The following is a 25385-nucleotide window of genomic DNA, read 5'->3' on the forward strand; positions in this document are numbered from 1 at the left end:
CTTAACCACTCAGCCACGGGGCCAGCCCCCTGGCACTGCATTCTATATAATCCTCAGAATGAGTCCCACCACCCCCCTCCCCAAAATGAGAGCGGTTATTGTTAACCTGTTATACAGATGAAGATCCTGAAGCTTGGAGAGAAGTTAAGTAACTTACTCAGAGAGGAATCATATAGTTAACAGCAATTACTCATCCTCTCAGAGTCCCAGTTTCCCATTTCATAAAATGGGGCTCACATGATTTTTAATGCCTAGGACATAGTAGGTGCCCTATAAATTATAATTGTTATTTCCCAAGGATTTATAACTAATAAGTGGAAGTGCTAAGATTGAAATCCATGTGCATCTGATTTTAAAGCTTATGTTTATTAAGCTATTATGCTATAAAGACTTCTTAAATAGCTTTCAAGAGATTAAGATGACATTTTTCCTTCATACTTTTCAAAGCTTGCTAATTATTTGAAGGAATAATTCTGTAAAATGAAGAATCTTTAACATTAATCATGATTATATCCTCATTTATTATTACATAGAACTTCCTAAGTTCAATCTAACTGTATTGTCACTTTTAATTGTCATACTTTCTGAACAATTTTTTTTTCATATTTTCTATTATGGCTAAAGTGATGGTAAAGAATAGCTTCATCCTTGTTAACAGAACTGCCTTTTTGTAGGATTTGCTAGGATTCCAATGATACCGGGTCATCAGAAGTCTTGATTTCATAATACATCGTAGGATTCTAGAAGGGACCATTTAGGTCACTTAGTTACAACCCCGTAGTATTACAAATGAGAAGCTAGTTAGACAGATTTGGGACTATAACTCAGGTCTTCTGACTTAGAATATCTGGGTTTTTTTCCCCATTACTTTATCATAGATTAGATCAGTTGAAAGGAAAGCTTTATTCCTTACTGAGTGAATAAAATTAGTTTTAATTTCTAATGCAGTAGTAATTGTCTTTTCTAATGAGTTATTTACGCACCCACCCTCTCCCCCCTCCTTTATAATTATACTTCAGAAAGTGGAAGCGCAAGAACGAGAAGATATTCTGGCTGGAATGGCTGGGAAAGCAATAAAAGGTAAAGTTGGCAAACCTAAGGTCAAGAAACTTCAATTGGAAGAGACAATGCCCTCACCTTATGGGAGAAGAGTAGTTCCTGAAATTACTGCTATGAAGGCAGATGCCAGCAAAAAGTTGCTGAAGAAGAAAAAGGTATGACATAGCTCTTGTTTTAGCTCATTGGTAGACTCCACCTCCGTAATGATGTATATATGTATTTTAATTTTACTGTGTGCAAATTATGCTTTATTTTGTTTCTAATATATTTCACTGTGATAGCAAATCATTTGTTCTATGAGGGCACTTGGTCCCTAGAAGGAAAATATTAGTCCAGGACCTACTTATATGCAAAGAGCTATTTACTTGATTCCATTTTTAAAATGAGAGATAAAAATAGTCTACATCAGAGCATTCTAAATTGAAATCATAGAACAACAAAAAAAAGTATATCAACTTTAAAATACAAACTTTAGTTCTATATCATGACTGACTAAGGAAGTCTTAAGAGTGAAAAAGGGTCTGTTTAGCTTTCGAGGTAAACTATCATCTTTTATTATTTATTTGTTTTTACCTTTAGTTAAAAAATCATCAGGCACATCCTGTGTCGTTGGCATTGATCGGTGCTATTGAGGATTTAAAAGTCTGAGACTTAACTTTACCATACAGCAGGATGGGCAAGAGTTAGCCAGCAGAAGGAAACACTGAGAAGACTGTTCAGAGCTGAGGAAATGGGAAGCATGATGGTCTGAAAGAGAGAGGCTGATTTTTTTGGGCAGGCTGATTTTAGAACCCAGGGCATGTATAGGTAGATATGTCCAACAGCTAATTAGACCTTAGAAAATGAGCCTAAGAGCTAGAGTAAGAGTTTGGAGTGTTCTCTTTACAGAGCTAATATTTGAAGCATAGGAACATTGTGATACCAGAGAGATCACTCTCTTCTCTTCTGATAAACTGAGGTCTGCTTCCCTCTTACCTGCCTTCCCACCACACACAGGTTCACTTACACATACGTACTTTTTTTCTCCTTAGGAAAATGGCTTCTCTCCTTTTCAGTTGGTGTTTGTCAAGTTCACTTCTCAGCACTCTTCTCTTCACCTTACATAGACTTGAGTAACCTCATTTATGCCCAGAGTTTTTTTTATCGCACTGATGACTCGTAAATCTATGTTCCTAAACTGTAATGTTTTCTGGAGTGCTAGGCTAATATAGCCACCTGAATGCCCAAAGCCCCTCAAACTCAGCATGTCTAAAACTGGACCCATTATCCTGATTTCAAAACCTGCTCTTCTACTTCTGTGCCTTATCTCAGTTACTGTCACTATCAGCCATCACCTAACATAAGCCAAAAACCTGGGAGTTTTCTCATTTAATCAGTAAGTAAATCCTATTGACTGCCTACGAGGCAATTCCAAAATCCACCCCCTTGTCTTGGTCCCCACTGACACTGTCTTAGAATTCCATAAGTTCTCTCTGAGGTAATTTAAAGTGGTCCTCTTAACTAGCCTTCCTGTCTCTAGCTGTCTAATCATGATTTCTGCCTTTCTCCACTTCATTCCTCATAATCTTTTCTCTTACTACCAGAGTGATATTTCCAAAAAGTAAGTGTGATTATTATACAAATGCTTAAAGGTTTTCAGTGACTCCCACTGACTACATACAGATTCCTGGTATACAGTGACTTAGCACCTGCATGCCTCCCTGTGTTTCTACATGGCTACTCTTTCCTCTCACCTTTCCATGAATCTGAGCAGACTATTTGTAATTCTTAACCATAAGGTGACGCTTCATGCCTCTCTCTTTTTTTCTGGGGTGCTCTTCCCTCCTTCCTTCTCCTCACCTGGCAAATGTACATGATTCCTTCAAAACTCAATACGAAAGGCTTCCTCTCTGTGGAGTTTTCCCTGACCCTGTCCTAGGCTGAGTTGCTCACTTCTCCCCATGGGTCACTGTTAGACTTCCCTTTGTATTTATTTGTTTTGTAATGACTTGTCCTGTGTCTTTCTCTCTATCCCACTGCCACCCCATAGTCTTAGGGTCAGGAGACTTTGTCTTATAATGCCTAGCAGTGCCTGACATCTGTTGCTGATTTTCCTTTAATAATCTGAACATTTTTTCTAGCATATAAAGGCCTGAGCTATAGGAACTTACTTTGCAGGTACATTCTGGTGTACTTAGCTGTTGTTCTGGAAGTCCCTTTGATAATCAAAAGCTGCCTTCTATTTTTTAAGTTTGCTTTTAAGTGGCGGTCCCAGAAGATTAGAATGGTAAGCAGTATCATTTGCTACAGATAAATGAAAAAAGTAAAATATGGTCTGTTTAAAGTCATTTGTTAGGATCTCAACAGAATCACATTTTATTTTTTTTTTTACTCATCTGATATGAAGAAGCAATCTATTGGCTGGAAATGTATTTCTAAAATATATGGTGTTATGCGACTTTTATTTTTACTCGTGGTTTGGTTTTCCTTTTAATATGTAGGGTGATCTTGATACCACAGCAGTGAAAGTGGAATTTGATGAAGAATTCAGTGGAACACCAGTAGAAAGTACAGGAGAAGAGGCATTGATCCCACCAACTTCTATAAATAAAGGTCCCAAACCCAAAAGGGAGAAAAAGGAGCCTGGTGAGGAATTGTTACAAAGTTTTTTTGTGAGAAAATCTGTGTGTACAGGGTATTACTATGTTGTTTTGATTGTTTTCTTTTTCTATTAGTTGAAGTGAACATTTGTTATTTTATAATGAACTTTTCTTTTCTTTTCTTTTTTTTTTTTAAAGATTTTTTTTTCCCTTTTTCTCCCCAAAGCCCCTCCAGTACATAGTTGTATATTCTTCGTTGTGGGTCCTTCTAGTTGTGGTATGTGGGATGCTGCCTCAGCGTGGTTTAATGAGCTGTGCCATGTCCGCGCCCAGGATTCGAACCAACGAAACACTGGGCCGCCTGCAGCGGAGCGCGCGAACTTAACCACTCGGCCACAGGGCCAGCCCCTGAACTTTTCATTATAACTTTTATTTTTCCTAATGACATTTGTATAAGTATTGATACATATTTTATTTTCGTTTTTAGGTACCAGGGTGAGAAAAACACCTACATCATCTGGTAAATCCAGCGCAAAGAAAGTGAAGAAACGGAATCCTTGGTCAGATGATGAATCTAAGTCAGAAAGTGACTTGGAGGAAACAGAACCTGTGGTTATTCCGAGAGATTCTTTGCTTAGGAGAGCTGCTGGTATTCTGATACATTTTATATTTCTTTTATTGTATACTATAGTTTGACCATGTTAGTATTACTCATATAAATTGGTGTTATTAGTATTATTTCCTTTGTGAAATAATGTGAATACATTATTAGTATTATCAGTATTATTAAAGTACTAAACCATTAGTATTTCAGAAGTTACAGTTCACAAAGATAAAAAAATTGCTTTACAGAATGATCCTTTCTAGCAAAGTTGGACATAAAACAAATTTCTTTAAAGTGAATCATGTTTTCTTACTGATTTTTATTATAAAATTTGGGTTATATGCCCTCCATAGTTTGAAGATGTTTGGTAAAAAAATGTACCTTGGTAGTATACCAACAGTGATGGATCAATAGATGTGCTTTGTAGTTTTGTTTTCTATCCTTTGTATCATGAAAAATTTCCCCCTACTTTAGGAGTCTGATTCCACGCACAAAGCATAATTTAGATAATTGCAGTGCTAGACTTAGGCTGCAGAATCCCATTTTGCTATTATATACTGCTGTTAAGCATGTGATTTGATCCTTTCTGAATATTTATTAATTTGAAGTCTTCAAATAATTAAAAACTGATGTCCTGTTTTATAGATTCTTCTCAAATTTCGGTAAGTCCTAATTTACGTAAAATGAATGATACATTATGGTTGTTTTACCTCTGGGAGATACTTTTTTAACTATGTGACAGGCCTTAAATTCTTTGGTTCTCTAATCACCAAGTGATTGAATTTCTTTTCCTAATGTGCATAGGTAGTATAATATGGGTGAGTTTTTAACTTGAATATCTTAAGTTATGTGAAAATTGATTAATTAAATTAAATGCTTCAAAATTGTATTTAGCCCTTTTCTATATAGGTAAAATGAAGTGTAAAATTATATAGCATCCAAATGATTTTTAAATTTTATTCCATAGTATATGCTAGGGATTATAATAAAACTTAATTGCATTTACCAATATACCTTTCCCCCTTTTGTGCATTATATTAAATAATTGGTTTGCTAATATATTGAGGTCTTATCTCTATTTTTTCTCATTCATCTGAAAAGTTACTTGCTGTTATTTCATAGTAAAACTACTGTGAAGAAAAGACAGAAGTTTTTATGCAAGAGGTTAAGAGAAAATTTAGCATTTTCTAAAGACCTGTAAAATTTGTCTTTTGTAGTTGCAAAAACAGAAATCTTATATTAGTAGTCACTTTTACAGTGACCATAATGACTACTTTTCTCACTGTTTTTGAGTAATATTTAAGTTGGACAAGCAACATCCTAATAATTAATCTCATCAGTTTATGCTCTCCTAACCTATACAGCATTACCCTATAGCCTCCTGCGATGTACAAGATAGATGTCAACACTAGCAAAATAACTGAGGCCAAAGTTGTTGGCTTTTATTCTGTAAAAGCTTGTCTCTTTTTTTTCCTTTGTGTATTTCTAGAGATAGATGGAATATTTTTCAAATGCATTATTTGTAAGAATATTTCATGTGGCTAAAGCTAGATTGGAGTTTAACTTTCACTTTTATTTTTCTCCTAGCTGAAAGGCCTAAATACACATTTGATTTCTCAGAAGAAGAGGAGGAGGATGCTGATGATGATGACGACAATAATGACTTAGAGGAATTGAAAGTTAAAGCATCTCCCATAACAAATGATGGGGAAGATGAATTTGTTCCTTCAGATGGCCTAGATAAAGATGAATATACATTTTCACCAGGCAAATCAAAAGCCATTCCAGAGTAAGTAATGCAGCAACTGCTGTATGGTGTAGTTAGTTATAGTAAGCTCTAAGAAATTATCCTTCTAGGTAAGGTCCTCCTCATGAAGGAATAAATATTGCAGCTATTTACGTAACTGTTGCTATAGTTTAGAGCATGGTTGGCAAATTTTTTTCCATAAAGTGCTTGATAGTAAATATTTTAGGCTTTGCAGGCCGTATGGTCTCTGTTGCAACTACTCAGTGCTGGCATTCCAGCAAGAAGACAGCTGTAAACAGTATGTAAATGAATGAGTGTAACTGTGTTCCAGTAACTTTGTTTACAAAAGTAGGCAGCAGGCCTATGGGACATAGTTTGACAACCCCTGGTTCAGAGAAAAGTTACTAAATCTTTAGAATTGGGAGGTTTAATTTTCTTCCCCAGCTTTGGCTTTGATTGATTTTTCTTGCCTCTGGTGATTGGGAACACTAACATGTAGGATGTGAATTTTGTGAACTGTTTCAGGTTTTTTTTTTTTTCTTTTGAGGAAGATTAGCCATGAGCTAACATCTGCTGCCAGTCCTCCTCTTTTTGCTGAGGAAGGCTGGCCCTGAGCTAACATCCCTGCCCATCTTCCTCTACTTTATATGTGGGACGCCTACCACAGCATGGTGTGCCATTCGGTGCCATGTCCGCACCTGGGATCTGAACCGGCGAACCCTGGGCCGCCGAGAAGGAGAAGCAGAACGTGCGAACTTAACCGCTGCGCCACTGGGCCAGCCCATATTTCAGATTTTTTAAGGAAGTATTTTACCACATGCACTCTAGGGATCAGAAATAGGATTATTGCCTACTCTGATGGAGATTCTGACTTTCTCCTTGGATTTTTGCCAGTTATTTACTGATGTTAAATTTTGGAATGGTTCTATCAACCATAAAATTTAATTTAGTGATATTTTGAGTAACTGTAAACCTTCACCCAGTTTCCATTCTCTTATGTTAAATAATTGTTTTGTCTGTCTCTCTGTATGTATGCACACTTGTGCATGAGAGAGAATAAAAGTTTGCTTGCCCTGTCTTTAACAAAGAGAAACAATTGAGACAACTAAAATATTGTTCTGTAGTTATAATCATGCAGTACATATTATATACATTTTATCAAGGTTGGAAACATATTTAAATTATCTTGTGGTGTTTAATTTTTCTTTCTGGTAGAAAATCTTCGCATGACAAAAAAACTCAGGATTTTGGGAATCTCTTCTCATTTCCTTCATATTCTCAGAAGTCAGAAGATGGTATGCTCATTTAGTCTTCATTGGTTGCTTATTGTATTATTGCTATGTATTTTGTTATGAGTAGAAAGCTTACTTTCTTTTTGTATTTCCCTCAATGTAATAAGGTTTATTTACTTTTCCTGAGGTGATTCCCAACTGATTGGTCAAAACAGGTGTTACGGAAGCATTCAGGTGGATAGGCAGATGAAAACCTGTGTGTATGTATGGAGCGTGTGTGGGGGAGTGTGGGTGTAGTGTTTTAAGGAGAGAAAAAAATATAGAAAGAGAAATTTTGGAAGGTCTAAATTTGATTTTCATGGAATGTGAATGTATACGTTACAGTTTTTTTAAAATTCTAAGAGTACCAACAGGCAGATATGTTTTAACTGGACTCTGGTAGCTGAAAGACTAAAACCTTTGTAGAAGCAAATGTAGTCAGGGTGTATATTTTTTATCCCCTATATATTTGTGTGTGGAATTTTTAACGTCAAAACAATTTAGTTAGACTTAACTGATTCACGGTCTTGCATTTTTTTAATACACACACACATATAGACAGACATAGAGCTGGTGCATGTTCTGTCTGTATAGATAGATGTGCATGTTTGACAGCATGTCAGGACAGTTATATAAAACTGTCACTTACATCCAAGCAGCCATTTTAAGAGTCCCTGTTTTTGGTTTGAGGGAGGGAGGAATGGAGGGAGGAATTGATTAATTTAATTTGAATGTAAAAAGGTAAGCCTGCATGACTTTTAAAAGATTAATCTTCAATGCTGTAAAATTGATTTAAAAAGATGAATAGTTACTACTCTTTTAGATTTGAACATTATTACTGATACTCCTGAAATAGTTACTAGCATTAGATGTGTAGATACTAAAATAATCAGTGAGAACTTTTAATATTTTAAAATAAATCAGCATTTATTTTTGAATTGGTCAGTTATGTTTTAAATGATTAGCATTTGGGACTATTAAGAATTGTTACTCTATTCATTTCTATATTGTTTTACAACAGAGTTAACATTTTTGAAATATATTTTTTATTTTGAGTTGTTTGTATGTTGTGGGTTATATGATCACAAAATAGAAACTTACAAGATCAATTATCTAGCTAAAGAGAAATCATCAGTAAAAAGAATCAAAGTTTAACTATTAAGTGGTTCTTATAGAATCTCTCTACTGAAAAAAGCTTTGTAATTTTTAGATTCAGCTAAATTTGACAGTAATGAAGAAGATTCTGCTTCTGTTTTTTCACCATCATTTGGTCTGAAACAAACAGATAAAGTTCCAAGTAAAACAGTAGCTGCTAAAAAGGGTATGTACTTATATTTGATTTTGTTAAGCATTGCATAAGTCAGATAGAGAATGCTGACATTAAAGGAAACAATATAGTTTAAAATTATTTCCACTAGGACTTTACTAGAAAATATTTATAAATGTATATAAGAATCCTTCTTGTTTTCTAACCATGAGGTCATTATTAAAATTTTTGTAAGACCTCATTTTAAACCTGTTGTAGTTATAAAGTAATTCCATGCATTGATGTCTAAAGATAGCTTTCTAGTAAAGCTCTCCTGTAGTTGTTAGATTGTAGATTAAAATTTTTGTCTTGCTAGTAGCCTGATTATGTTATCAATGTAGGTCATGCCTTAACTCCTCATGTGGGATGATTGCTAAGTTCAGTTGGAGACCTCTTTTTCTTTCTGAGTCATGTAGCTTCTTTCTTTTGTATAGCCTTAGATTGTCCACTAATCTAAGTTGATTTGAGTTGACTCGTGAGTCTGTTACTAGTACTGAGGTACATACCTTGGTGTTTTTGAAGGAGGTCAGTATTAGTGCTTTTTGTTTAAAAGACAATTGCTACTTAACAGCAAATAAACAAACAGTGTGGACCATTCCTTCAAGACCTTACAAATGCACAACAGACAATACCATTGTAGACAAACATGTATTAGATGTAGCAGAACAATAAAAGTCCCTACTTATTCTGAAGGCACTAGGACCATAGTGAGAAATTGGTTGGCTACAGGAGCCTCTCTAGCCAACACATTGCATATTGACCAATGTCTGTTTCTTTGCCTGAGACTTACACTTTGTTGCTATGCTGGAATGTTAACATTTCCCCACCTGCAGCTACCCTTTAGCAGTGATTGAGGAAAGCTGGTCTGTAGATATTTAGTGTCTTGCCCCTCAGATTAGCTAACTCTTGGATATGTGTTGTCCACTGGCTCTCAGATTCCTCATGGGATTAAGCTCCCAGAGTGATGGCAGGCTTGGTACCTTACCCATTACTGGTTGCCCTCACTTCATTGTCTCATCTTTATACTCTCTTTCCTTCACTTCCCAAATGAATACTTGTTCTTGAGTCTTTGTCTTAGGATCAGGTGGGGTCTGCCTCTGGGAAACTCAAACTGAGACAGTCACTGTAATTTCCTTGTAAGCATCTTTTATTTTTATCATCTTCATATGAGAATCTTATAACTAGCCTGAAAATTTTGAACTTATCAACCTCTTTCCCTCATCAAGCTATTCATACCTTTTAACCTAATGAGTTAGAGTTTAGTATTAACTAAAAGGGTAGCATACCACAACCTGTCCTATTTGGTGAGTGGGTGATGCCTGTGTGGTGTGATTTCAGGGGCCCCAGCAAGCCCTCACCTTTCCTCTAGCCTCCTCCAAAAATACAATTCCCACAAAAATATCATTTCATGGAGAGGATGCTGCATGTCCCTCTGTGGGATCATCTATGTTAACTCCAAATTCCATAAATTATTATACAAGGTAAATTCTGTAGCTCCAGTAATTTATAGCAAAAAGGCAGCTCATAATACTCAGATATCTGACCTACATTTGCCCATTAGAGTTAAAAGTGCCACCTACCACTGCAAGCCTGGAAATCCTTCTGAAGCAAAAAGGTGATCCCTAGAGCACCCAGCCATGTCCAGCTTATGCTCCTGCCAGGAGCTGCCCTGTGGCTCTGTGGTCGATTTAGTCATGAGGACTTAGGAGGAAAGCCACAAAATCTGTGGCTGCCACTGCCCTAAGAGCGTGGGCTCCTCCTGCTGTTCTGAGGGGCCTGAGCTCTAGCATCTCAACTCGGACTGGGAATACATTTTCCATAGAATTAGTGTGGGGTTTTATTTAAATAGAAAAGTCTGTAGTTAATTCAATGCATTTTTTTGTTCAAATCAAGTTTTTCTAATCACACAAGTAAAGACTGGTTTATCAATTTTCACGTAGATTGTAAATAAAGCTGAAAAGCAAGGTCTATTTTGAAAACAAAAATCATCAAAACAAAGGCCTTTGGGTCTGTTGTTTACTTATCTAGAATTTTAATATTTCTTTCCACATAAAAATGCCAAGTCTGGATTTCAGCTTTTGAGGGGAGGTGAATCAGTTTGTATTCATGGTGTTTGATGGTCCCATAAATTTTTTTTTTTCCTCCAAAACATTTAAAAGTTAGAACTTAACGTGGTTATACTTGGGTTATAATTAATTTGTCAAATATGTTACTTTTTTGTCATGACTATACTATATTTTTACTACTCCTTTTTAAAAGTTACTGCTTAATTCATTTTAATGGCCCTTGTTTAAAATATCTCACTTGAATTATCAAGAGGCAAATTACACATAATTAAATAAAAAGCATTTTGTCATCTATGAGAAATTATTTGCCTTTGCACTGGCACCAAGTTGAGAGAAACCATTTTATTATTTAAGGCTACTCAATTTCATATCCGCAGTAAGAAATCCCGTTGTTATAGGACTCATTTCAGCTTGGTTTGTTGGTAAGTATATTACATTGATCTATGAAATGGAAATTTGCTTAATAGGAAAACCATCTTCAGATACAACTCCTAAGCCCAAGAGAACCCCCAAAGCGAAGAAAGTAGAGACTGTAAACTCTGACTCAGATTCAGAATTTGGCATTCCAAAGAAGACGACGACACCAAAAGGTGAGGATTATCTTAGTATAACCTTCTAATGTATGCCATGTGGAAAATATTTAGTCTCTTCTACTCACTGAATTTAGAGACTGGGTACCTGTATTATTTTAAATTGCTCTACTCCTCTATAAGCAGTGTGTTTAAGAGTCAGTGCTGAATTAAGAGTCCACAGGAAATACAGCAGTTTAGTCCAGTCACTTTGTTTTACAAATCAAGAAACAGACTCAAAGAGGTTAGGTAAGCAGCTTGCACACTTAAGAATGGTTCAGAGACCCCCTGCAGTGGACTCATGGAAGTCGTTATTGAAAAGGCAGATGAGGGCTCCTCACTAACTAAAGGGTGACACTCATTGGAGTAGGCGGAGCTAGGACTGTGAGACCAGGGCTTTTTGCCCATCTAGGAAATGAAATAGGTGTACTCAGGGCCCCACAAGGGCACCAGCACCAGTTCGTCTCCCTGGCACCCCTTCTTTGCCTCCAGAATCTCAAAAGTCCTTAAAGATGCTTTAAAAAAAATGTAATACATGATTTTCTCTAAAGGTAGCTGCTCAATCTTTTATCCAGCTGACAGATATTATCATCGATGTGTTTATTTCTTAAACTGGTGGTTGCAATGAGCAGATGCAGACCTACATAGAAACAAAGAAGAATACGGGGGTGGAAAAGAAACATAGTGAGTGGGGAGCTCAGTACTTAAGGTGTGCATGGTTTGAAACCTTTATTCAAAAGTGCCATTTCATTGATTCATTTGATCAAATATGACATCCCAAGATCATTTAGGCTATCTTTTCTTACTAGTACAATCTAGTTGGTCATTAGCTCTTAAGGAATTTTTAAAAATTTAGAATTGCAATTTAGTTTCATTTTCTCCTTCACTGGCATCACTGTAGGATGGAGAACATTTGATCACCATTTACCTATTACCTTTTTCCCTTCCTCCTCCAATGATGAGAATAAGAGGTTAGGTAGATGAAAAGAAAGCAAACTAGGCTGCATGTGGTGATTCTAGCTAGGGCTGAGAAGGAATGTGGATTTGACAGATTAATACTGGGGGGTTTATTCTAAGATTATGCTACTTAAATTGGGATCTGCAATTGGTTGTTACTAGTGTGTGATGAGATAAGTAAAATTTAGAGTAAGCATTTAAACCTTTATGATTTGTGTTAAGAAAGTATGTATTACTTTTCTAGTAACATTGTATTTTTAAAAGTGTTGTTCTATGACAAATGAGAAACTAAAATTTTTTTCATCACATACAATTTAAAAAGCACTCTTCTAAGAGACTTTCTTTTCATGCCCAAGGACCACATGTGCAAAATGCAAATTCTTTTTTATATATCAGGGGTGTGGTCATTAAAATTTGTCACCAGGACCTTCCAACTAGTTTAAGTGTATTTGTGAAATATTAGTCATGTCAACCCCAGAACTGAGTGATACTGCCAAATCATTTCTACATCATTCATATTAAAAGATTAGGATTGCACTACTGACTGGGGCATGCCAAAGAAGTAAAATATAAAGTTTCGGCATTTATCTTTTTAAATTACACTTAATCCTTTGAGAAAATACCCTTTGTATCATTTTAAGGTAAAGGCCGAGGGGCAAAGAAAAGGAAAGCATCTGGCTCTGAAAATGAAGGTGATTATAACCCTGGCAGGAAAACATCCAAACCAGCAAGCAAGGTAATCAGGAGCATCTTTTTAATGTACAGTTTTGTCTAAGATCATCTGTAACTGGCATGGTTCACTTATTAAGGTGCAGTTTTGTAACGGCTTTAAACCTAGCAGCTCTTATCCATAGGGGCCTTGTATATGCTTAAAGAATTACCCAAGTATAAATCCGTATAATCAGGACTATTTCTTGGATAAAAATGTGGCATCAACTAGCCTTCCTAAGAGTATTCCATTTCATCCAATGAGCAGTAGAAGTTATATGCTACCTGTCTGAGATAATATTTTTCAGACCAAATATAGGCTATTTCTTGTTAATTTGGATTTATTTGACCAGGGCTAATTTGATTTTTTTTTATTGTTGTTAACTTGCATTCTTTTGATTGTGGCTAATTTTCCCAATTAGTCTGACCCTTCTCCAGAAGTATACTCTTTTAGGTAAATGAATAACATCAAATATCCCCCTTTTTTCTTTCTTCCTATTAAACTTAAAAGTACAAATATAGGTGATTTTAGCTTTATGCTGCTCTCCACACTGAGCTCCTCCATCTGGTCTTCTTCTACACCTCTGGTCCACCTTGGTAACTCTTCTCTGCATTTTTATAAACACAGTGTGTACTATATAAGTTCAGAAGGAAGGAAGTAATGGTGATAAGTAATGCAAGCTCACCAAGGTGGCAAATTATTACAATCTTGTTTGTTTTTCCCTTCATGAAAATGCTTAGGTAACTGATCTTACACTTAAGTTAGCATTACAGTTCTGATTTTAAAAGCACCATTATTTGTAATATTTCCCAAATATAAGTGTAGAAGTGTAAGGAATAATAATTCTTTTTAACACTAGTCTTTTTTTTTTCTTTTAACTTTGGGGTTTTAAATCTTTTTTTTTTTTTTTAAACATCTAGAAACCGAAGAAAACATCTTTTGATCAGGATTCGGATGTGGATATCTTCCCATCAGACTTCACTTCTGAGCCACCTTCTCTGCCACGGACTGGTCGGGCTAGGAAAGAAGTAAAATATTTTGCGGAGTCTGATGAAGAAGAAGATGTTGATTTTGCAATGTTTAATTAAGTGCCCAAAGAGCACAGAAACATTTTTCAACAGATAACTTGTGTTGTCCTTTTGTCTTTTCTGTCTCAGACTTTTGTACATCTGGCTTATTTTAATGTGATGATGTAATTGATGGTTTTTTATTATTGTGGTAGGCCTTTTAACATTTTGTTCTTACACATACAGTTTTATGCTCTTTTTTACTCATTGAAATGTCATGTACTGTCTGATTGGCTTGTAGAATTGTTATAGACTGCCGTGCGTTAGCACAGATTTTAATTAATTGTCATGGTTGCAGACTACAGACCTGCTTTTTGAAATGAAATTTAAACATTAAAAATGGAACTGTGTTCTTCGTCTCTTTACTGAAGATGAAAGTGTGGTAAAAGCTCCCATACACCTTTAAAATAAATATATTTTATTCTTTGCCAGGAGACTCCATGGAAAAAGGTAAACAGTATATGAACATAGAAAGCATTGTTAAACAATCTCAATGTACAAACAGAGCCAGTGAAAGTACATCACAGACTTGCTAATATATCAAAAAAAAAGAAATTCCACTAGTGCTTAAATGAGAACTAAGAAACTGACACTTGTGTCTGTTAACCACTCTACCACAGCTTTCACTCTGCTTCATAGTGATTGAACAAGGTCAAAGGACGCAGGTTCTCTGCCCATGCCTTTGGGAGTTCATGTTAGCCCCTGGGCATCAAGAAGGCTGGAAAAGACCCCCTATTTCAGGCAGGAATCGGGAAGGACACTAGAGTTACATGGTACAGGTGGTAGACCAGCCTGCTAATTAATTATCCCATGAAATTTCCCTAATGGCTTGTGAATAAGTAAACAAAAACTTATTAACACTGAAAAGTGTTTCTGCCTTGGAGGCTATCATTACTGTAAAAATGTATCTTTTTTTAAAAATTGTGTAGTTATGTCATTAAACAAGTAATAAACCACTTTTAATTTAAAGTGACATTAACAATTGAACAAATGACATTTGATTAACTGAACTGGCAGTTACACTGATACAGAATTCTCTTCTGCTAGTGCAGTGAATTTGTATAACTTTTACTGGGCAACATGAAATAAAATATGCAGTTTGAGAGCATCAAAAAGAGCAAGGACAAGCTTCCATACTAACTAAATTAGAATATCTTTAGCTTTATCTTGTCATACTGTACAATAGTCCCATTTCCTTACCTTGATGTCTTGATTATTCTGTGAAAGCAAGACAGTTATCTTTTTGAACCTTTCTTAGCTGGACTTGTACAGTAGTCTGTTTGATAACCTTGATGTCTTGGTTATTTTGAGTATGCAAGACAAAAGGAAAGCACCAAACATACAGTATAGAAAGAACAGAGCCATACTTCTGTATGTACAAAGTCTTCAGAAACTTAACCAGGGGTAAATCATTTTGACTGGGTCTTTGCCATGCAATCTTGAGTGTTCAAAGAGGAAAATAGAAGCTTTTAACTAGTTTCTGGTTGCATGAAATGGCTGATTTTTAGAATTTAAAAAGTCGTATTTCTAGGTAAGTTAGACAGTGAGGAGTATATATTGATACATATGAAAATTTCTTGGTCCTTCTTGAGTTTTAATATATTTTCAGTCCAAAAACTAAGCAGCAGTAAAAATGTTTTTTTCCTTGCATTTTCAATCCTGGAACTGAAGGTACTGGGGAATGTCTGAAGTAGCTGGAAAGCGTCTCATTGCACCAGTGGTGACTGGCTGACGCCGCTGTTTTCCACTGAACTGGGTGAGATGCTGGGACTGTGCTCTGCTGTGTTCCCACTTGAACTTGGGGTCAAGGGTTCATGTCCTTCAGAATTTTCCAGCATTTCCTGAATGAGAGGTGGCATTGATCCAGGAATTTCCATTTTCAAGGTAATTACACGTTCTGCACCTTTTAAAGAGAGATAATAGAAATATAGTAGAGATAAGGAGTTAAGCTGAATAACTAAGGGTCAACTTTCATCTACTTTCACAAGGGTGAAAACTGCTATCAGTGTCTTCTAGAGGTTATCCTAATTTTACAACATTAAAATATTTTTATTATATCTATAGAAAAGCAGCAGAGATGTGGTGACATGTTTAAATTTGATAATTCCATGCCTCAGTCAGTTTCAGGAAAGAGTATCAGTATATATGTACTTAATTTACAAAGAGAAGTTTCTGATAAAAAATCAGAAATGATATCTTGCAAATGAGACAGTTTAAAGGACCCCCGTTACCACAGATGGAGGAGGTGACGTGAGTAATAAATGTGCGGCGATTATCAACTTGGTGCACCGCGCTGTCCGGGGCGGCAGCCACGTGCTACATGTGGTGATTTAAATTTAAATTGGTTAAACTTAATTAGGAAAACAGTGCCTCACCTGCATTAGCCACATGTCACGTGCCTGAGAGCCACAGGTGGCTGGTGGCTACTGTATTGGATAAGGCAGATTACAGACTATTTGCCCATAATCACAGTAAATTTCCTAGCACTGGTCTAGCTAGACATAGGGAATGACTGTCTTAAGTTAAACAGCCTTATTGTTTTAAAGTCAAAGACATCATAATTACAAAGGTCAGCACTGGTATCTGCCGCTTGCTTCTACTCTTAATGCCGTGCTAGGGGTGAACTTGGAATGTCACACTGAAGAAACCCTTAAGAAGGAGCTCAAGAATTGAGACTCCTCGTCAAACAAGTTCACTGGCTTCTAAGCACTTCCTGACATTTCGAGTTTGTTCCTTGGCTTGCCAAGGTTTTCAGGGACAGAGGACGCTAATGGGCAAAGAGCTTGACAAACAAGAGCACGTTTGGTACCAGAGAGAGCTGCTGAGTTTTCTCTCTACACAGAAAACCCTACTCACCCTCAACTGTGATATGGCTCTAGGCACTTCAGTAATTGCTCGAGTTGCCACATAAACTGAAAATCACCAAGCAAAGAATACTTATACTTCTCAGGAAGGCAAGAATTCCTTTGCTTAGAAGTGCGCAGAAGTAAATCTGCCTATACACGAGAGAGCAATGGCTACATTGAGAGAGAAACTTAACCGATAACAATTACCCTAAGTACTATTCATTGTTCTTGAAGCTTGGATGTTCAGGAAAAACGAGTCAAGTTTACATAAACCAGAGCATGTGTGGAAAGCTGGAATGAAATGTATAAAACTCAAAAATTAAAAAGCCTGTCATATAGTACATTCTCTTGAAAACAGTTTTTCTAATTACTGAGTCATATGAATTTTAAAGCTCTCAATCTATTAAGGTCATTGAGTAGGGTAAGATTTGAGCTCTCCTTTTCCTTTTTCTTTTTTTTTTTTAAGGCTGAGTACTATTTAATTTCTTTTGATTTCAATGAGAAATGAATTCCAAAACAACAACAATGAAAAGGCAGCTATTACAAACATCCTGAATTAAAACACAGGGTTTAACAGAGCAATACAACGTGGTAAGGAGCGAAGTCCACTTCATGAATACAGTGTGGACTCGAGAGAATTACCTTTAGCGCTGATGCTGCGGAGATCTGTGATTTTCATTAAGATCTTTGGAAACATGTGAGGCTTGCTGGGTCGTCTCTTTCTGATATAAATTTTTAGTGCTTCCAGCAATGGTTCTTGTAGCTTATCTACTTTTGTTGGTTCCTCAAGATCCTGGCGGTCTAGATACCAGGAATAAAGTATTAAACAATTAGTATCAGGACAGTTACGCACTTTCCAGGAGAGAGGGTTTCTGCCCACTTCCCCTCTTCCTTGTTTCCTTGTTCCTACTATCTTCTGACTTTATTAATACGATGTTTCAATCACATGCAAATTTGAAGATATATGCAACTATTTTAAGCAGTGGTACTTGAAAATTGTCCCTCTTCTTGGTTGAAAACACATCTTGATGGCTGGGTGCTTTTGTCCCAGGGAAAGAATTACTTCTCATGACCAGAAGGTGTCACTACTGAACTGAATTAAAACAAAGCTTGAGCCGGATAGTTATAAAAGCAAGGTAAACTGACCCCCTAATTAAAGCCTTTACTTTTTAACCACTTATGACTCAGCCTCCTTCGAGCCAGGAGGGATCACTACGAAGAAGAAAGCCATATTTTATCCCAGTCGTCCAAGGATTGTAGGGGGGCCAACACAGTTTGTATTCCCAGCCACCAAATTAGCAAACAGCACAAGCAAGTCCCTTGGATAACCATGAAAACGTCCCTAGGCAATTTATTTCACAATAGCCTGATCCCACCTTAAAAAAAATACCTGTGACAACTGGATATGTAGCATTTTGGTATTTCAGAGCAGATGGATCCCAAATACCTTTAATTTATAACAATATGGAAAAATGCAACAAACTCCAAGCATGCATGCCTGGCTTTATTCACATGTCTTTTTCCATGCAAAATAACTCCAAAATGGAGACGAGGAATTTCCCATAAATTACAAGTATAAGTTGTTCTTCATGGAATCTTATGAGGGTTCTCTAGGTAGTTGGTACCTCCACAGATTAAGCAGATGGCACTGAGAAGGCCTGTTTCTGTGTCATCCATTTCCAAAGGCAGGAGCTGGTTGGCAAAGGTGAACACAAGGTCAGTCAGAGGACCAAATCCAGCATTGTGCATCTGAGTTCGATTTAGGGTAAGGCCATCTGAAAAAGTCATGGTGTCTTGTTCTGGGGTATACCTGGTGCAAATTCTAAGAATCTGGAAGAAAAAAAACCATATTTGATGGATCATCAAAGCCAGCCTGTCCTGACAGCATCAATCAGATCTAGGCAGGAAATAACCAGAAGATTTCCAAGGAGCTCTTGCATCGCATCGGGCACCCTGTCCCCATTTTGGATGTTGAATGTCTTCTCCAGCTCTTTCATTAAAAGGCGACAGAAGTCAAAACACAGGCTAAAGTTATTTCGGGAATAATAAATAGGACACAGGAAATTGTGAGAAGTATCTGCTTGTGCTAAAAGTAATTCATTTGACTCAAATAAACATTTACTGAGTACCTACTTATGTCCCAGGCACTGTGCCAGGTGCTGGGGATAAAAAGATGAATAAGATCCTATTTTTTTATTTAAGAGCTTACAGTCTACAAAAAAAAAATCTACCATTTATTAGATGTCTAGTGTATGTCAAGTGTTATGCATGCCCTACATTCAATTTTTCAAACAACTTGGTAAAGTGAATATTACTCTTATTTTACAGATGAGAGACTGAAGGCTCAGAAAGGTTAAGCCGTGTGTCCAACCCAATGTCACAGTTAAAATGTGGCTGAATCTGATTCAAACCCAAGTTAGGGTCCCCCTTCCACGATGCTGATCACACAGTTCCACAAACAACTATAACACAAGGCCCAGGAGTGGAACCAGCAAGGCACTAGGGTGTCAGAAGAAGCCAGGTTCAGACCCAGCAGGAGGAAATCAAGGGCGGATTCATGGAGAAGAGGCAGCATTTCAACTAAGCCCAGAAGTATGGGTGGGATTTCCATAGGCAAGAAGCCTGGTCACGCTGCCACCATCTCCCAATCTCACCTGACATGGCCTTGATAGATACCCCTGCTGGCCACCCTGGGACATTTGCTACCAAAGAATCGCCTGCTCACTGTTCTGGGCCTGGCTCAGAGCATGGTAAACTCCAAAATACCTTGCTTCTGGATGTAGTCAACACCGTCCCGCGTTCCCACTGCCCTACCAATCCTAACGGCTAGTAGGAGCTCCATGTCTTCCCAGCCCTGATCCACCCAGAGCCACATTTCTGCACCAACAACCGCGAAGGGCCTCTCTGCCAACCAGGTGTCTACACTTGACGTTTCCCTCTGAAAAAGCCTCAGAGCTGCTTGCAGCAGAGAGAGAAATTAATCCCGCCTGGACAGAAGTGAAGAGCCCAGCAGGCTGAGGGAGCAGAGAGCTTTTTCCAGATGCTGGTGCTCAGTTTGACTGGGTATGGTTCCCACGCATGTGCACCTTAACGTCAGCCTAGAGGAGGACAGATGTGATCACCATGTTCCTGCTTCATGGCCATGTACAGAGGAGGGTGGTCCTCTGAGAAACGCATAGGACTCCCACCTAAAAGGGAACTCCCCGTATACAGCCCCTTCCTCACTCCCCATATGTCCACCAGGGCTCATAGCACAAGAACGTCTGTCAAACCTTTCATCTTGTCAAAGAAGTGCTGGGGGTTTGGGGTGAGGACACTTCCCGTGGGGAAGACCGTCCTATCTGATTGGCAGTGTGATTGTGAGAGCCTCATATCCACTGGACCACATTTACCGGGCGTGGGGCTATTGCATGGGAGGGTCACATGCTCTTGTGTCCTTGCTTTGGGGTTCTCTGAATCTCTAAGAAGACGGTGAGCTGGAAGCCAGCCCTCCTCCAACATTCTGGACTCCACTGTGGATTTAGACAAAAACATTAGGATACCCTGTAGAATGAAGGTGTGGGATCCCTGTTGATAAAAAAAAAAAAGCCTGGGGGCCGGCCCGGTGGCACAGTGGTTAAGTTTGCACGTTCCACTTCAGTGGCCCAGGGTTTGCTGGTTCGGATCCCGGGTGCGAATATGGCACCGCGTGGCAAGCCATGCTGTGGTAGGCGTCCCACATATAAAGTAGAGGAAGACGGACATGGATGTTAGCTCAGGGCCAGTCTTCCTCAGCAAAAAGAGGAGGATTGGCAGTGGTTAGCTCAGGGCTAATCTTCCTAAAAAAAAATAGTCTGCCTCCAACATCGTCTTGGTTAGAAGAAACCTTTTGGGAGGAGAAGCGTGAGTAATAGCACACCTCACCTCCAGCACAGAATAACAGCTAATTTTTTATTGATCACCGACTACATGCCAGTACCGTGCTAGGTGTTCTAATATTTGGCTTAATTTTTGTATCAACCCATGAGTTAGGTACTAAGGTTACCCTATTTTACAGATGGGAAACAAACTCAAATAGCTTGTTCCAGGTCACGTAACTACTAGGTGGCATGATTTGCTTCAGGCTGTCTCTGAACCTGTGCTCTTAACCTCTGCTCCACAGCCACCTCATTCTTCTTCAGGCCACCATCCGATCCCAGACGCCTCTCTGAGGCAGGATGACCTCGGGCCCAGTGCTGATTTCGACATCAGCCTCACTTGTCTCCTGGGCTAGGTGCCTTGTGACCCACCTGGTATTCAGGAGCACACAGCCTATGGTCTGGAAACAGGAAACTCTACAAACCTTACCTCATACGGGCAGGGGCATGATCTAAATCAGGGCACATCCTCAAATTCTTAATGTTCCTTGCATGATCAAGTGGCACGGTGAGCCGGAAAGCACCCGATGATGAATGCGAGTGGTTAGCAAGACATCACAAAGATTCCTCTTCATTGGATGGGTGGGTATTTTCACCTCTCAGATATTTGCCCAGGGACCTCTCTGAGCCCGGCCATTTCCTCTGAGCCCCTGCTTGGCTGGCCTGTTACCGTTCATCTTGGTAGCTGATGCGATATGAAGCCATTCCCAAAGTCAGAACAACAGAGGAACCCAGAGGTCATGGGGTGTAAGCCTTAGTCCCCCTGAAAGCCCTGGGAGGTGAAGTGCGGCGCCCAAGACCACACAAGTAACGCTGTCTGGGCAGAACACGGGACTCCTGGTCCCGGTGCAATGTTCCTCAACCACCTGGAGAAACACAAGGAAGTGCCGCCTACGCAGGGAGTCATCAGGGGATGGGCAAAGTCAGTGTGCTCAATATTTATGGGCTCGAATTCTCCAGATGCATTTCCAGTTTGGAGTCAAATAGGTACTAAGTAAGTCTTTGCAGCCTGAGTGCGCTGCCAAGATATGAATTCACAAGATCCATCTCTGCAAGAATGAAAGGAACTGGGGATTTGTTGGAAAGGACTAGAAGGCCAGGATTTAGGCGTTTGCAAGCTGTCAACAGCTTACTTAGAAATTCAAGTCCAGGGGCCGGCCCCAAGGCTGAGTGGTTAAGTTCACGTGCTCCACTTGGTGGCCTGGGGTTTCACCATTTCGGATCCTGGGCGTGGACATGGCACCGCTCATCAAGCCATGCTGAGGTGGCATCCCACGTAGCACAACCAGGGGCACTCACAACTAGAACATACAACTATGTACTGGGAGGTTTTGGGGAGAAGAAAAAAAAAAGATTGGCAACAGTTGTTAGCTCAGGTGCCAATCTTTAAAAAAAAAAAAAATTCTAGTCCAAACTACAGTGTACAAACGTCGCTTTTGAACTATCCTATCCTGAAGGGTGTTCCTCCTCAAAAACAGAAAAATTTTGGGGGTGGCCTGGTGGTGTAGTGGTTAAGCTCATGTGCTCCACTTCAGCAGCCTGGGGTTCATGGATTCATATCCTGGGTGTAGACCTACACACCACTCATCAAGCCATCCTGTGGTGGCATCCCATATACAAAATAGAGGAATACTGGCACAGATGTGAGCTCAGGCGAATCTTCCTCAGGAAAAAAAAAAAACCCACAAAAAAAACCAAAACAAAAGTAATACCCATTTTTTAAAAAAAGCTGGAAAATTTTTGGATTCTGATGAAGCATTTAGACTATATCCTGCTGCCTCTCTCTCCAGAAAGTTCAAAACCAAAAGCAAGTACAAATGGGCCGTCCAGAGAGAAAGGTGCGTGGCCTCGGATGGAAGAATGGTCAATGTCTTCTTTCATCAGGGGGGCCTCCGCACCCACCCCTGCCCCAGCGGGCCCAGCAGGCAGCAGCGTCCTCCTCATGGCTTCTGGCCAGGCCTGTCTCTCTCGAAAAACATAGGGATTTCATTTTGTCACACTAAAGTCAAATGCCAGTGGCAACCATCAAGAGCTTCTCCAGGATTAAAACACCCTTTGTTTGAAAGGAGGGCATTTTATCTGGGAAGAGGAGCATGCAGGTCCCATGAGATGGGTAAAAATAGCCCAGGCAAGACTGACCCACCGAAGGAGGGCCCTGTGGGATGACACAGAGCTCTGCTGATGGGCGAAGCTGATCTTCTGCAGGGCAGGAAAGATCTCTCTCTCTGCAAGGACAACTGGGTATCTTTCCACTGTTTCCTGGGTGACCTGGGAGCAGATCGCCTGAGGCTGGAACCCTGGAAAGATCTAAGCACATGAGATCCCAGAGGCAGAGCCAGAGACTTGTCCACTTGTCCCTATGACCGCCTAATCCAAGCCAACGCTGCCTTTCCTCCAGTGAGGGCCTCGGAACCCGTCCCTTATTCCCACTCGCACTCCTGCATCCAGAGCACGCTGCTCAAAATGTTCATCAGAGGAGATCTCTCGCTTGCAAAAATCCCTCCAAATGGCTTCTAGTCATCTTCAGATTCATGAAATCCACACTGCTTCCTGCAGCCTCCACGGCCTCCACCTAGCCCGCCACCTTCAACTGCCCCTCCCTTGCTCTCGTCCATCACCTTCTGGCGATACAGGTCTTCTCTCTGAATCTCCAGCAACTCGTCACAGCAAAGCATTTGCACTTGCTGTTCCTTCTGCCTTCGATGCTTTCCCCTGCTCTTCATGCGGCTGATTCTTCCTGTTCAGAGCTTGGCTCAAATGTTACCTCCCCCAAAACCACAGTGAGCACACTGCCTAAAACCCATTATTTTCTATCACATCATCTTACTTTCTTGAAATATGAAAAAAAATTACTTCAAAATTAAGATATAATGTGTGGTGGTTTAAAAACATGCCCACGAATTCTTTGCTTCTACTGCCTTTAAGGAATGAAGCTTCATTCTCCTCCCCTCGAGCGTGGGCCGGACCTAGTGACTTGATTCTAATGGTGGAATACGGTGGAAGAAATGGTGTGTGACTTCGGAGACTAGGTCATAAAGGGCGTCGTGGCCGCCTCCTCTGTTTGCTCTCTTCAGTCTCTTGTTTCCAGAGAAGCCGGGTGACAGGTCATGAGGACGTGCAAGCAGCCCCATGGAGAAGTCCACATGGCAAGGAACTGTGCCCTCCTGTCAGCAACCAGCACCACCTTCCAGGCAAATGTGAGGAGCCACCTTGCAAGCAGCCCTCCAGCCCCTGTCAGCCTTCAGATGGTGCAGCCCCGGCCAACGTCTTGACTGCAACCTCAGGAGAGACACTGAGGCAGCAGCACCCAGCTCAGTCAGTTCCCGACCCCGAGGGACCACGGGAGACAATAACACTTATTGTTTTAAGCTGCTACGTTCTGCGGCAACTTGTTAGGCAGCAGTAGATAATACAACACACTTGCCTCGAGCTGTACGCTCCTATCAAGTGTACAGCTGAATGTATTTCCCTAAGTAGACACCTGTGTAGCCACCACCTAGATCAAGATGCAAACAGTTCTAGCACCTGCAGGCTCCCTTGGCCCCTTGTTGATCAGACTTCCTCCCCAAAGTAACCACTATTTTCATCTCTATTCCTATAGCTTAGTTTTGCCTATTCTTGAACTTTAGATAAATGTAACCACACAGTATATTCTATTATGTGCCTGGCTTTTATTCACCCCATAGCATGTCTGTGAGCTTCCCCATGGTGGTGCATGTAGCAGTAGTTCTTTTTCATTGCTGTGTAGTATTCCACAGTATGATCCATCACTCGGCTTTATTTTCTCCATAGCACTGTCACTCTCTGAGCTTACTGACCCATCACCCCTCTAGAAGATGAGCTTCTAGAAGGAGACTGCTCTTTATCTGTGTTGTTCCCTGCTGTTTCTTTAGCACCTAGGGCAGTGTTGATCACACAAGAAGTGGCTAACAAATATTTGTTCATTTAGTAATGAACTGGATTCTATCATCAGAATTTCTCCCACCTCGTAACCCCCTGAGGGGGGCATTCAGGCATTTCTAAGTTTTTAGGCAAAGGAGAAAGCTCAAATTGCTCACCCATCCCAGTCTCTGCACTAATTGTATTTGGCAACTTGTGGGCAGATCCTGATGTGATTTGACTGTTTCTCCTCCAGTGCTCGTGGGAATGCTGAAGCAGTGATAATCATAATATAATGCAGCCAGAGCTTCGCGCCATCCTCCCCGGCAGTACACAGGACCCACTGCGATGCGCTCATGGGAACAGAATGTTTTCCCCAGTGGACCTGCCACCAGCCCGCCTTTCACGACATGTCAACCAGCTTCCCTCAAAACAAGAGGCTGAAGAGAGCAAACGAGGAGGAGGCCACGATGCCTTTAGTCTCCAAAGTCACACACCATCACTTCCACCTTCTCTTCTTGTCCTTCTCTTCCTGTTACTGCTTCCTAGACCAGCACTCAAGGAGCCATTACTTTAAAATGTGAAGAGAAATATGTGGGCTTAATTTAATAATACATTCTACTTAACCTAACATCCAAAACATTTTCATTTCAATGTGTAATACAAAAAATATCATTAAGGAGATACTTTACATTTTTAAATACTAAGTCTTTGAAATCGACTGTTTATTTTACAATTTATTTTACAATTACAGCATCTCAGTCCAGCCAGACTTCAGGTGCTCAACAGCCACTGATGGCCGGGGCTACTGTATTGAACAGACCAGCTCC

General features: G+C 39.5%; 2 protein-coding genes and 1 long non-coding RNA gene across 6 annotated transcripts in view; 2 read left to right on the plus strand and 1 right to left on the minus strand.

Moving 5' to 3' along the window:
- The window catches only part of TOP2B (DNA topoisomerase II beta), a 59937-nt gene extending 45653 nt beyond the window's left edge, over positions 1–14284 (plus strand). For both annotated transcript variants that reach the window (XM_023620838.2, XM_023620839.2), the window contains exons 28-36: positions 1020–1214; positions 3540–3684; positions 4126–4287; positions 5830–6031; positions 7205–7284; positions 8471–8581; positions 11100–11222; positions 12800–12894; positions 13788–14284. In XM_023620838.2, the coding sequence (XP_023476606.1) occupies positions 1020–1214; positions 3540–3684; positions 4126–4287; positions 5830–6031; positions 7205–7284; positions 8471–8581; positions 11100–11222; positions 12800–12894; positions 13788–13955 (1281 nt within the window). In that variant the 3' untranslated portion in view covers positions 13956–14284. The remainder of the gene's footprint in view (positions 1–1019; positions 1215–3539; positions 3685–4125; positions 4288–5829; positions 6032–7204; positions 7285–8470; positions 8582–11099; positions 11223–12799; positions 12895–13787) is intronic.
- A 51-nt stretch (positions 14285–14335) lies between these two features.
- The window catches only part of RARB (retinoic acid receptor beta), a 694360-nt gene continuing 683310 nt past the window's right edge, over positions 14336–25385 (minus strand). For all 3 annotated transcript variants that reach the window (XM_070239010.1, XM_001494115.6, XM_023620840.2), the window contains 3 exons: positions 18406–18610; positions 17423–17581; positions 14336–15837 (listed from right to left, as the gene is read on the minus strand). In XM_070239010.1, coding sequence (XP_070095111.1) covers positions 15641–15837; positions 17423–17581; positions 18406–18610 — 561 coding nt within the window. In that variant the 3' untranslated portion in view covers positions 14336–15640. The remainder of the gene's footprint in view (positions 15838–17422; positions 17582–18405; positions 18611–25385) is intronic.
- On the plus strand, positions 23721–25276 carry LOC106781832 (uncharacterized). The gene is made up of 2 exons (XR_001378595.3): positions 23721–23873; positions 24812–25276. It is a non-coding gene; the product is annotated as an uncharacterized lncRNA (long non-coding RNA).

This window comes from Equus caballus, chromosome 16 (assembly GCF_041296265.1).
Source record: "Equus caballus isolate H_3958 breed thoroughbred chromosome 16, TB-T2T, whole genome shotgun sequence".
Classification (NCBI taxonomy): Eukaryota; Metazoa; Chordata; class Mammalia; order Perissodactyla; family Equidae; genus Equus; species Equus caballus.